Source organism: Diaphorina citri, unplaced genomic scaffold, assembly GCF_000475195.1.
Source record: "Diaphorina citri unplaced genomic scaffold, Diaci psyllid genome assembly version 1.1 scaffold143, whole genome shotgun sequence".
NCBI classification, from domain to species: domain Eukaryota; kingdom Metazoa; phylum Arthropoda; class Insecta; order Hemiptera; family Psyllidae; genus Diaphorina; species Diaphorina citri.
In genome coordinates, this window is record NW_007377580.1 from 117,044 (window position 1) to 128,543 (window position 11,500).

Genomic DNA, 11,500 nt, shown 5'->3' on the forward strand with positions numbered 1-11,500 from the left:
AAAAAAAGCGACCGAACCTTACATTTCTTGAAATCCGCCTTGAAACCTTACATTTCTTGAAATCCGCCTACATAATTTATCGAATCTCTCTGAAAAGTTTAACCGAGCTGAGGTGAAAGGTAATGTCCTGAGAAGCGCGAAGTCCTTTCGATATTTTTCCATAGTTTAGCCCTGAATAACAAAACTTTGGTTCTAAATAACGTCCTAACCGTGCATTGGACTGGAAACCCGACCCAGGGACCCTTTTGATCTGCAATATTTGTCGAACCTCCGTTCCTCCGTGTTAAGTTTGAGCGAGTTGAGTTGAAATCTAAAGTCCCGAAAAATTCGAACTCTTTTTACCTTTTTGAAAGCAATGACTGTAAATAGAGCGGCCCAACCCAAAGACACTTATTTTCGATTTCGAGGAATGTAGATTAGGACAGTCGTACTCCGCGGTTTTACACGTAATATTTTTTCAATAACAAAATCTAAATTCTACAATCTTCCCCTTTCTGCCCTCAGGAGCTCTATCGGGACAAACACATCCGTAACGTTCACTCCTCGGAAGATACTGGGGTTCCCCTCCTCTCCCCTCCCCCTCCCAGTGCGGGGGAGGAGGGGTGGGTGTGTGAGAAGTGTGCAGTGAGATTTGAAGCTGCGGACATGTTCCTGTTACACATGCAGTCCCATGATAATGACCATACTATGGGCAACGATGAGAACAAATTACACAATCAACATAAGGTACGTACCTATATGTTTCCAGTTTTCTGCGTCTGATCCTTTCAGTGTAATTGAAAGCTTTGACTCTAAAACTCGTAAATAAAACAAGTTTTAGCTCCATATATGTTTCCAGTTTTCTGCGTCTGATCCTTTCAGTGTAATTGAAAGCTTTGACTCTAAAACTCGTAAATAAAACAAGTTTTAGCTCTATTGAGGAATGATGAGCTTTCCTTTTTTTTAACATATATACAACAGACAGAAATGTCTGATTTAGAACCAAATCCTTCACTCAGTTTTTCCCATCTCCCTTTTGAAAATTAAACATATATACAACAGACAGAAATGTCTGATTTAGAACCAAATCCTTCACTCAGTTTTTCCCATCTCCCTTTTGAAAATTAATTCCTTTTTTTAACATATATACAACAGACGGAAATGTCTGATTTAGAACCAAATCCTTCACTCAGTTTTTCCCATCTCCCTTTTGAAAATTAAAACCGTAGCGCAATATTTTGAACTTTATTAGAACATGTGAACATGTGTATCTATGTGTTGGAAAAGTAGAATTTTGAATTTGGATTAATCAGACGTTGTAGATCTTACCGAATTTCTCTCTCTGATTTCAGGTGTGTATCTATGTGTTGGAAAAGTAGAATTTTGAATTTGGATTAATCAGACGTTGTAGATCTTACCGAATTTCTCTCTCTGATTTCAGTCGCCCATACATCAGTGTCCTGAGTGTAACGATCAGTTCATGACAAAAGACCAAGTGTTGCGACATATCATGAAGGCACATTCGCACAGAGAGAAACACCTGCATGTGTGTGAGAGATGCTCACGGGCGTTCCATAGTCAGGAATCCCTTGAGGTAACCCAACATATTATTTATTATACATATTTATTTTTTCGTCTAGCGGGGGGACTTGAAACAGGGAGTATACCAATACCATCCTGAATTTTCCTTGCTAAAGAAATAGCAAAGGTTGAGTGCGAAGGGCATCCACTCGTATAATTTCTAGCCAAAACCAAATGTCAGCCCAAAGCAATCACCCTAGTTGAGGCTGATTGAGAGGTTGACGAAAAACGCCGACCCCGTCTGCACACGGGAAAAGGAAAAGAAAAATGAGATTTATTTATCTTTTCAGAGGTTTGATAGGTAGAGGGGACTGTAACAACGGAGGTCTTATCGTCCCTAAATCGAAGAGAGAAGGGGGAAAGGAGAGAGCCAGCCGTTTCGAGAACGAGCCTTATCCCTTCAGGATAAAATCCACCCCGTGCGGCAATCGAACCCGCGGCCTAGCGCTTACAAGGCAGACTTTCGAGCGCCTGGAGGGACCTTTTCTCTCAGTAAGCTCCCTGGCTTACCACTTACTAGTTCAGTCTTCAGTCCGTATCATTCTCATTTCTATTCTATTCTATCCCCATGGCTTACCTACTAGTTCAGTCCGTATCATTCTCATTATAGTATATTATTCAAAATGTAAAGATTGCCTCGAAGATTATTACCAGTAACACATCTAGTGTGAGAAGAGCAATAAAAATTAAAATATCTCGAGTATCAATTGACTGATCAAGTTCTTCGGTCCTTTAGGAATTACGTGCAACTTTTGATGCTATAACGAAAAGCCAAGTTCTTATGCTACCTAAAGACAACATATTGTTTCCCAACAATGAACGATCGATAGATCATGGGCGTATATCGCACCCTAGCAGCACCCGTGAGGTGGGGGCCCAAATGTCCCTCAAAGTAGGAGACAAATGGAGAAAAAAAAATCTCAATCGAGCACATGCTAATAAAATATGTAAAATCTTAGAACTTCAATTCCTATTCTTATGAAAATAGCAGTCATTAAAAAAGTACATCGAAAACAGATCATGGGCGTATATCGCACCCTAGTAGCACCCGTGAGGTGGGGGCCCAAATGTCCCTCAAAGTAGGAGACAAATGGAGAAAAAAAAAAAATCTCAATTGAGCACATGCTAATAAAATATGTAAAATCTTAGAACTTCAATTCCTATTCTTATGAAAATAGCAGTCATTAAAAAAGTACATCGAAAAAAGCTGTACTGACGTCAAAAGGAAAGATTGTTTTCCAAGTTCCTTAGAGTAAAATGAGTAAAAGACCAAAGAATTTCGGTAATGTTTTCGCAGTGGTAAACTAATCCACTTTAACTGATTTTGTGTAAATCATACTAAACTCAATATTCTACAATGTTTCAAACCTTACTAATAATTTTTTGTGTATTTTGTCACGCTTCTGTCACATCCGAGAACACAAACGAAGACAAAAACATTGCAGTATTAGACAAAGGTATTCTACCTGTCAGTAAGAGAGACATGGCTCTCAGTTTCTATGTTGACGTGGAGAACCAAGCATCTGAAGAGTTGAGTCTGTCCACGAAAATGTTGTTCTGTTGCGAACTTATTACTGAAGATGACAATGATTGTAACCACATGCATCTGGTGGGGGGTCAAATGGGGAGTCTGGCTCCAGGACAATCCCGCAGGATCACTTTGATCTACGTCACTTTGTATCCTTACAATAGGAAGGGACGCTGTATGGTTGCTATTTATTACAAGGGCGCCAAGAACAAGATGGGTCTCATGAAAACGGAAATCTCATTTGATACTCTGGTGACAACTGATGTGGTACCTGAAGCTCTACGAGAGTACTATGATCCAGCCACCATCACGCTCTGTGATTCACCAGACCAGGACCCACTTCATAATTGTAAGGCCGTCAACTGTCATTGGAAATATGGCGGATCACGGTCCTTCTATAATACCGCTCACAAAAGATGTGAAAAGGTTCCACTATGTGAAACCAATCTAGACGCAGAACTTCCTGACATTGTCTATGTCCCCAATATCAATCAGTGTAAGGATCTGAGCATGCCTATTACTGAAGAAGATGTCAAGCAATTGACTCGATCTGCAAGTGAGAGCACAAGATTTACAGCGCCTGAAATCCCCATGATCACCAACATAGATTGTCATCATGGGCAGTTAAACCCTATTACTGGGTTCTGTGACTGTGAGCCTGGCTGGACATCAGCCTATCCTGCAGGAGAAGATTACATACCGAGTACCGTACCCTATCATATGTGTACCATGAGAGTGCCTATTAACGAGACTAGTGATACGCATTTACCGGTGGATTTCAACTCCCCCATGATGGCTAACCTCATATCAACCGTCACGTGTCTAGTCACAGCTATCATGGTTGTCTTGTTCTCTATTGTCGTCCATGACTGTTGGATTTATCAGGAAAAGCTACGTTACGCTGCCGGAAAGAAACAACCCCGTGTTCAATTCGCTCTCAGCAAAAACAGCGTTTATCAATGATGATCAGCAAGAGTCTCATTTAGGAATCATTTATTCTTTTGTTGACAATGTGTTTATTACAAGTTACAGGCTAAATGTTTATGAAAAGCCGTAGGAATATGTGATTAATGTTTATTCGCATTAGCAGCGAGCGATGAAATACCAATAAAATATTTTGTTCAAGGAGAGTGAAAAAAAAAACTCTAAAAATCGATCCCTGCCGTCATTCGTGTCAAAATTTCGAACTGCTGTCAGGGTCTCAAAGGTCCTGGTATCAGTTTGAGGAGGAGTATCGAAGTTTCTATCTGGTTGGGAATGATCTTCAAAACTTCTGCTCAGTTGAGGATGGGCCTCAACATTTCTGCTAAGCTGAGAATGGGTTTACTCTAAAAATTGAATTTTGATGATTTATAGGTCAAAAGGCCCAAAACTTTTTATAGCCTTTTACTTTGAACAACAGAACCTCTAAAAATTGAATTTTGATGATTTATAGGTCAAAAGGCCCAAAACTTTTTATAGCCTTTTACTTTGAACAACAGAACTTGAGCCCCTCTTGTTATTCAAAACAGCCCCAGGTTATTCAGAACCAGTTCAAGTACGGAGTTATTCCATACGAGCATCACATTATTACATATTCCTCATAACTAGAATCGCGTAGAACAAACAAAACAAGTTGTAAAGAGACAGCTTTGAAAGTTTCAGAATGAAAGTGAAACTGGATCTCGTAAGGAAACTTGTGTGACTCGATAAGTACATTATTGTTCGGATTTCGGACCATCATACTGACAACTTTGTTCCGTTAACCCTCACCAACAAGGTGGGCGATTCAAAGAAGACGGAAAAATCGCCTTCCGATTTGTGGCTAACAATCATCCAGTGGGTAAGTTAATCAATAAGTACTAGGTAGTTCAGAATAGACTGATTAAGTAATGAGTCAATGACGTACAATTAGATCTAAATAGATTGGATAAATTAATAATAAAAAGCTCATTAATGGCTTTTAATGGTTTCATTAATCTTCCATTTCATTGGTCTCTGAGAAAATGTTTGTGTCCAAAATAGCGTCACACTAACGTAGTATATGGACTAAAACAATAGGCAAAGACCGATGAGCCCCGATGACTTATCTGACACATTTATTATTTATGCTGGGGTTTACGAACTCAGGACTGAGATGAAACGAGGATTTCCCTTTAGGAGTACTTAATACCCAGGTCAGCCTCAGATTAAAATCAATCCTGAGACAATCCACGGTGGTAAAACTCGACCTTATTGTTTTGCTGCTGGAATTTGAACCCTGAAACCCTCAGTTGTCAATTTATCGTCTTGGTAACTTCATTACTGGAAGTTTACTACAAATGCGTTAATTCCTTACCTTAATTCGATGTTGTATTGTCAAATTCATTAATTCCTTCTCTTGAAAAATAAAAGCGCCCGAGGCGACATTAAGGTTCGTACTCACCTTACTAACCACAAGGTAGGTATCCTCCTCCGTACTGCCTTCTTGTACCGGGGTAGACTCTGCCTCGGGCATTACCTCGGCAGGCAGTTCCCGGGGCAATACTAACCGCGACATACCGGGTGGCGTAAGCACCGTTCCCTGTGACGTAAGTACACCTGCTTGTGACGTAAGCACACTTCCTTGTGGTGTAAGCAAGGTTCCTTGTGACGTAAGCACAGTATGTGGCGTAAGCTTTTGAGAAGCAATCCGCTCGGAAATTCGCACCTTCTTCTGACAGAAATCAATCCGGTCAAACTCATCTCGTTCTTCTTCCTTCACGTCGGGGAGGAGAGGGAGAGAGGGGAGAGGAAGGGAGGGCAGTTTGACGAGGGAGGGAGGGGGAGACAGTTTGGTGGAGGGGTCGGGCGCCTGGCAACAGAACACTTAACATTAGAAACAGCAACCTCCGAGGCCGAGTGGGTATCACACTAGGTTTGCACTCCGGATGTCCCCGGTTCGATTCCCGGCGGGGTAGAAGTTTTTTCGGCTCTGTGCTTGGATTTCGGGATGCACTCAGCATCGTGAGGACAGTTGAGTAGCTACTTTAATCGAGTAGCGACCAGTGGCGGTATTACCAGAGTAAAAAGAAAAATTATAGATATGTCAGAAATAGTAGAGGCTCTTAGTAATGCCATGATATCCACAAAAATTGTGCCCAGATCAGCCTCAGATTAAACTCAATCCTGAGACAATCCACGGTGATAAAACTCGACCTTATTGTTTTGCTGCTGGGATTTGAACCCTGATACCCTCAGTTGTCAATTTCTTGTCTTAGTAACTTCATTACTGGAAGTTTACTACAAATGCGTTAATTCCTTACCTTAATTCGATGTTGTATTGTCAAATTCATTAATTCCTTCTCCCTACTGTATTTTCACTTCAGCGGAAAGCTCGCGAGGACATTTCCAAGAGAAACAGAAGGCAGCCCTGGTCGGATTCGCTCTCATCTTATTCGTGCTCGGTGTGGTCTCTACAACTCTCAAGGTGAACGTATTCCTCGCCCTCCTAGGGGTTGCTATCGAAAAATTGTGATGCTCTCAGCTTCACCACAGATAAAGCATGATGACAAATACAAAATAGAATGGAATAGAACACCTAGGCCTCACCTGGCATGGATGGCGTTCGCACTCAACCTTTGCTATTTCTTTAGCAAGGGAAATTCAGGCTCGTATACTCCCTGTTTAACATCCCCCAGCCAGACAATCAACGTGGTAGTAATAAATACCAAAGGATTTTGACGTCAAACTCACCCTGGTCCACCTTTTCTTTGGTCTCCCTCGCCCTTTTCTCCCCCTCACTTCCATTCAACTCTTTTCCCTATGTAGCTCTCATCTCTTCTTTCAACAACCTGGTGGTAATAAATACAAAAGAATTTTGAACACAAATGGTGTTCGAGGTCATTCACATTGAAGTAAAACGTAAGATCGGCGTTTCTTGTCAGTCCCTCCCAGGCAGCCCTATTGTGTACCTCATGTCCTGTTAAATTTTTCTCACTCAAGTCTTGATTCACACAATCCTTCCACCTTTTCTTCGGCCTCCCACGCCCTTTTCTCTCCCTCACTTCCATTCTCTCAACGCTTTTCCCTATGTAGCTCTCATCTCTTCTATCAACAACATGGTAGTCTTCTTCTTCTTCTTCACATTTTCTTGTGTACAGACGGGGTCGGCGTTTTTCGTCAGCCTCTCAATCATCCCCAACTAGGGTGATTGCTTTGGTTTGCCACAAATGTCAATGTCACAAATGGTGTTCGAGGTCATTCACATTGAAGTAAAACGTAGCATCGGCGTTTCTTGTCAGTCCCTCCCAGGCAGCCCTATTGTGTACCTCATGTCCTGTCAAATTTTTCTCACTCAAGTCTTGATTCACACAATCCTTCCACCTTTTCTTCGACCTCCCACGCCCTTTTCTCTCCCTCACTTCCATTCAACTCTTTTCCCTATGTAGCTCTCATCTCTTCTTTCAACAACCTGGTGGTAATAAATACAAAAGAATTTTGAAACTCACCCTGGTCGGAGACGTCTAGCTGTCGGAATCTCCCCGGTTCTACCTCTATCAGATGGAATAGTTCGCCTATGTTGAGGGATTCCCGCTTCACTTCGAGCTCGTAGGATGATATGACGTCCTCTATTAGGATGCCCTCTACCGGACCAAACCGAGAGAACTTGGGTATGCGACGCTGAGCGAACACACACTCCTCTGTGAGGAAAAACAAAACAGTAAAGGGTTAATAAATAAATGCCGTTTCTTTGTGTTAATATATAACAAATTTGGTGCTCACTGCAACTTTGTAGGATTTTCCAAATATCTCAATAATCCCAATATCCAATATTTACCTACCATGCTGGCATCGATGGCTACCTATACACAATACGCATTTATATGTCATAGCTACTCCTCACGAGGCTTTCATTTTCCTCACGAGGCTGAGTGGGCCCCGCAACAGCCAGTCACGGAATCAATCATTTTTATGATACAATTTTTTTGACCCTGCCGGGAATCGAATCCGGGTCTGCAAGGCGAGCGCAGTCGACTCGATCATCGATCGACGGCGTGGACAATGCGTGGATACAGCAACAACACTTCCACCTACCTGCACATCCGAGTGGGCCCCGCAACAGCCAGTCACGGAATCAATCATTTGTATGATACAATTTTTTTGACCCTGCCGGGAATCGAACCCGGGTCTACAAGGCGAGCGCAGTCGACTCGATCATCGATCGACGGCGTGGACAATGCGTGGATACAGCAACAACACTTCCACCTACCTGCACATCCAGGAACTGTCGCAAAGTAGAGGAATGATGCCGGTAGTGTTGCCTTAGCGCGGGATGGTACCGGCTTGTCACAGATAGATAGGAGACACTCTGCATCCAGACGAGACAGGAGACCTTCCTCCAGGAGTGAGGGTTCCAGACTGTCACCTTCCAGACTTTCCTGGATAATGCGGATCTCTGCAACAAAGAGTATAAAACCATGTATGAAAAAAGTATAATCATGTATGAAAAATATGCAACTATCAAAATGTCTAAAAATTACAAATAATGCGCCAGCCTAGTTAGCTTGGTTGGTAGCGCGTCTGCCTTGTAAGCGCTAGGTCGCGGGTTTGATTCCCGCCCAGGGCGAATTTTATCATCAAGTCTCAAGTCGTTCCAGAAATGGGTCAACTGCGGATTTTATCCTGAATGGGTAAGGTTTGTTCTCGGAACGGCTGGCTTTCTCCTATCCTCTCTTCCTTCTCTCATCGATTTCGGGACGATAAGAACTTAGCAGTTACAGTCCCCTCTATCCAACCTCGAAAAAAGAAGTATAACGTTTTAATCAGACCGTCCAAATAGGACATGTGGTCCCTCATTTTATCCCAATAGTTAATATTAAGACGTTAAAGTTGAAAATAGAATAAAGTCACATAGTAAAAATACGGCTAAAATTAAAGTCACATAGTAAAAATACGGCTAAATATGTCTATGCCAAAACTTTGTACTTGTTCCCTTACAAAATATTTTCAGTAAAAGTTCCCTCCATGTGAGGGGAAATTTCTCTACATGCGATATCTGGCAACGTTGCAGTAAAGTGTAGCAAGTGCTGTTTGCTGTAAAAAGTGTAAAACTTCAAAGAAATTTCCTTTTACAGAATTTTCTGTTTTCCTTATCCTTCCTTTATCATAAGATTCAAAAGTCAACCTGTCCACAACCTGTGAGAAGTACCTACTTATTTGATAAGTGATTTTGATCTCCAAACAACCTAGGGTAATATCCAAATCCATGCAACTGGTACTATCACTCCATGACACTTGGACCTAGTTGTAACCAATTAAACTACTCACTCCATTTAGAAATAATCAAATTGAATTCTCACAAGGTAAGCTTGATAATATTAGCATCTTTGGGCTTGTACATCTCATACTACATAAAATATTGTGTCTTCTGAATGTTATTTAAGTAATTTCATTTGAGACAGAATAGAGACAGTCAAGGAACCAAGGGTTACAATTTGATGTGATGAATAATAATTCTTATCTACAAATGATTTCCTTATCAAATTTCTTTGTTTGATATGCAATAGGCCCTGTAATGATCAAACTTCAAATGACTCTTTCATATGGGACAGAATAGAGACAGTCAAGGAACCAAGGGTTACATTATGATGTGATGAATAATTCTTATCTACAAATGATTTCCTTATCAAATTTCTTTGTTTGATATGCAATAGGCCCTGTAATGATCAAACTTCAAATGACTCCCTCTGAACTTTATATTTGACACAAGTTTTTTTTTATTTTTTTCAGTAATGCAACCATCAACTAGATCAAGGATTTACGAAAATGAGAGTGCTCAAATACCAGTTTATTACAACAAACCTCCATCAACTCCCTCTGAACTTTATATTTGACACAAGTTTTTTTATTTTTTCAGTAATGCAACCATCAACTAGATCAAGGATTTACGAAAATGAGAGTGCTCAAATACCAGTTTATTACAACAAACCTCCATCTACAATATTGATTATAACTGTTTGCTTGTTCATTCTATCATCTGTCACCATATTTGCCAGGTAGGTAAATTTGTACATACTTACGGTAGATTGCTAATGTCACAAACTCTGGAGAAAAATTAACACCATTTTTACTTTTTTGAAGAAAAAAAAAAATCCAATACTCACGTACATAGTTCTTATCTATCCATTTATAAATTTTCAGATGGAGAAAAAATGACAGTTTTGACATTCTCATCTACACTCAAAGTTGGCCTAACACCGTATGTCTCTTGTGGGAGGAGAAGGCAACCTCCAATATCTGCTATCTCCCTCAGGATAACCAAACATGGACTATACATGGAATCTGGTAAGTGGTCAATGATTAAAAGGAATTGTGGGAAATATAAATGCTAGTGACAATGTTGTTCCCTGCTTAATATACTACACTGAATTTTATGACCTGACTTGGACTTGAACCACGAACCTCTAGATTCAAAGTCCACCATGCTAACCACTACACCACCAAGGTTGGTGTGATCAATGATTATACATACAACATTTCAAATTTAATCCTTGGAATCTAGACTGAAGACTATGTACACTTGTACAGGTACACCTTCAATTGTGTTAAATAAAAATGCTAATGACACATGTTGTTCCCTGCTTAATATACTACACTGAATTTTATGACTTGACTTGGACTTGAACCACCAACCTCTAGATTCAAAGTCCACCATGCTAACCACTACACCACCAAGGTTAGTGTGATCAATGATTATACATACAACATTTCAAATTTAATCCTTGGAATCTAGACTGAAGACTATGTACACTTGTACAGGTACACCTTTATCAAACTAAAACAAGGTTCAAAAGCTCCTGGACCACAATGTTTCGAACAAGGTCTTATTCAACAGGTTGTAAAAAAAACCTCTCAAAATATTTGAGTTTTGAAAAATGAAATGCTTTTGTTATTTGGTTGATTTCAGGCCTACAAAGCAGGTTGTAAAAAAAACCTCTCAAAATATTTGAGTTTTGAAAAATGAAATGCTTTTGTTATTTGGTTGATTTCAGGCCTACAAAGCTGGGTACAATAGGTCCTGCATTTTGTAACAAGTCTATTCACTTCAATGCCAGTCTCTTGGCTCCTATCAAACCAGAACTGGAAAAGCTCTGGTCCGACATTTACCGTGGGCGGAACCACTATGATCTTTGGAAACATGAGTGGACAAAGCATGGATCTTGTGCAGTGGTATTACCTGGATTGAACAGTGAGCTCAAGTATTTCAGTCAGGGGTTGATATGGCAACATCAGTATAACATGGAAAAGGTGAGAACAGTTTTTGAACATCAGGATGAGTTTCATAGTTGCGATCAGACAGTGGAGTATGTGTGTTGTATGGTTCAGAGTCAAACACTCTCGCATGTGATTGAAACTCTCCAGAGCGTGAGTCACTCATATCTAGCCTCCGTGATTCAAATTCTCCTCTGAAAT

General features: G+C 40.5%; 3 protein-coding genes across 3 annotated transcripts in view; 2 read left to right on the forward strand and 1 right to left on the reverse strand.

The window, feature by feature from the left end:
• Window positions 1-9,295, reverse strand: part of LOC103504979 (PR domain zinc finger protein 10-like) — a 28,919-nt gene extending 19,624 nt beyond the window's left edge. The window contains 3 exon segments of the mRNA XM_026820385.1: window positions 7,537-7,728; window positions 8,298-8,483; window positions 9,241-9,295. Of these exon segments, the coding sequence (XP_026676186.1) occupies window positions 7,537-7,728; window positions 8,298-8,483; window positions 9,241-9,295 (433 nt within the window).
• LOC108254660 lies at window positions 2,883-4,148 on the forward strand. The gene has a single exon (XM_017449933.2). The coding sequence runs from the start codon at window positions 2,918-2,920 to the stop codon at window positions 4,049-4,051; it is 1,134 nt and encodes a 377-aa protein (XP_017305422.1). The 5' UTR covers window positions 2,883-2,917; the 3' UTR covers window positions 4,052-4,148.
• On the forward strand, window positions 9,090-11,497 carry LOC103504980 (ribonuclease Oy-like). Its single transcript, XM_008469286.3, has 4 exons — window positions 9,090-9,390; window positions 9,945-10,083; window positions 10,229-10,372; window positions 11,080-11,497. The coding sequence occupies exons 2-4, from the start codon at window positions 9,947-9,949 to the stop codon at window positions 11,495-11,497; spliced, it is 699 nt and encodes a 232-aa protein (XP_008467508.1). The 5' UTR covers window positions 9,090-9,390; window positions 9,945-9,946.
• Window positions 11,498-11,500: the final 3 nt, after the last annotated feature.

Excerpts from the sequence above, each read along its gene's own strand:
- LOC103504980 (XM_008469286.3), top strand. The coding sequence starts at position 9,947 with ATGCAACCATCAACTAGATCAAGGATTTACGAAAATGAGAGTGCTCAA. Across the intron at positions 10,084-10,228 it reads TCTGTCACCATATTTGCCAG|ATGGAGAAAAAATGACAGTT; the intron begins GTAGGTAAATTT and ends ATAAATTTTCAG. Across the intron at positions 10,373-11,079 it reads TGGACTATACATGGAATCTG|GCCTACAAAGCTGGGTACAA; the intron begins GTAAGTGGTCAA and ends GGTTGATTTCAG.
- LOC108254660 (XM_017449933.2), top strand. The coding sequence starts at position 2,918 with ATGTTTCAAACCTTACTAATAATTTTTTGTGTATTTTGTCACGCTTCT.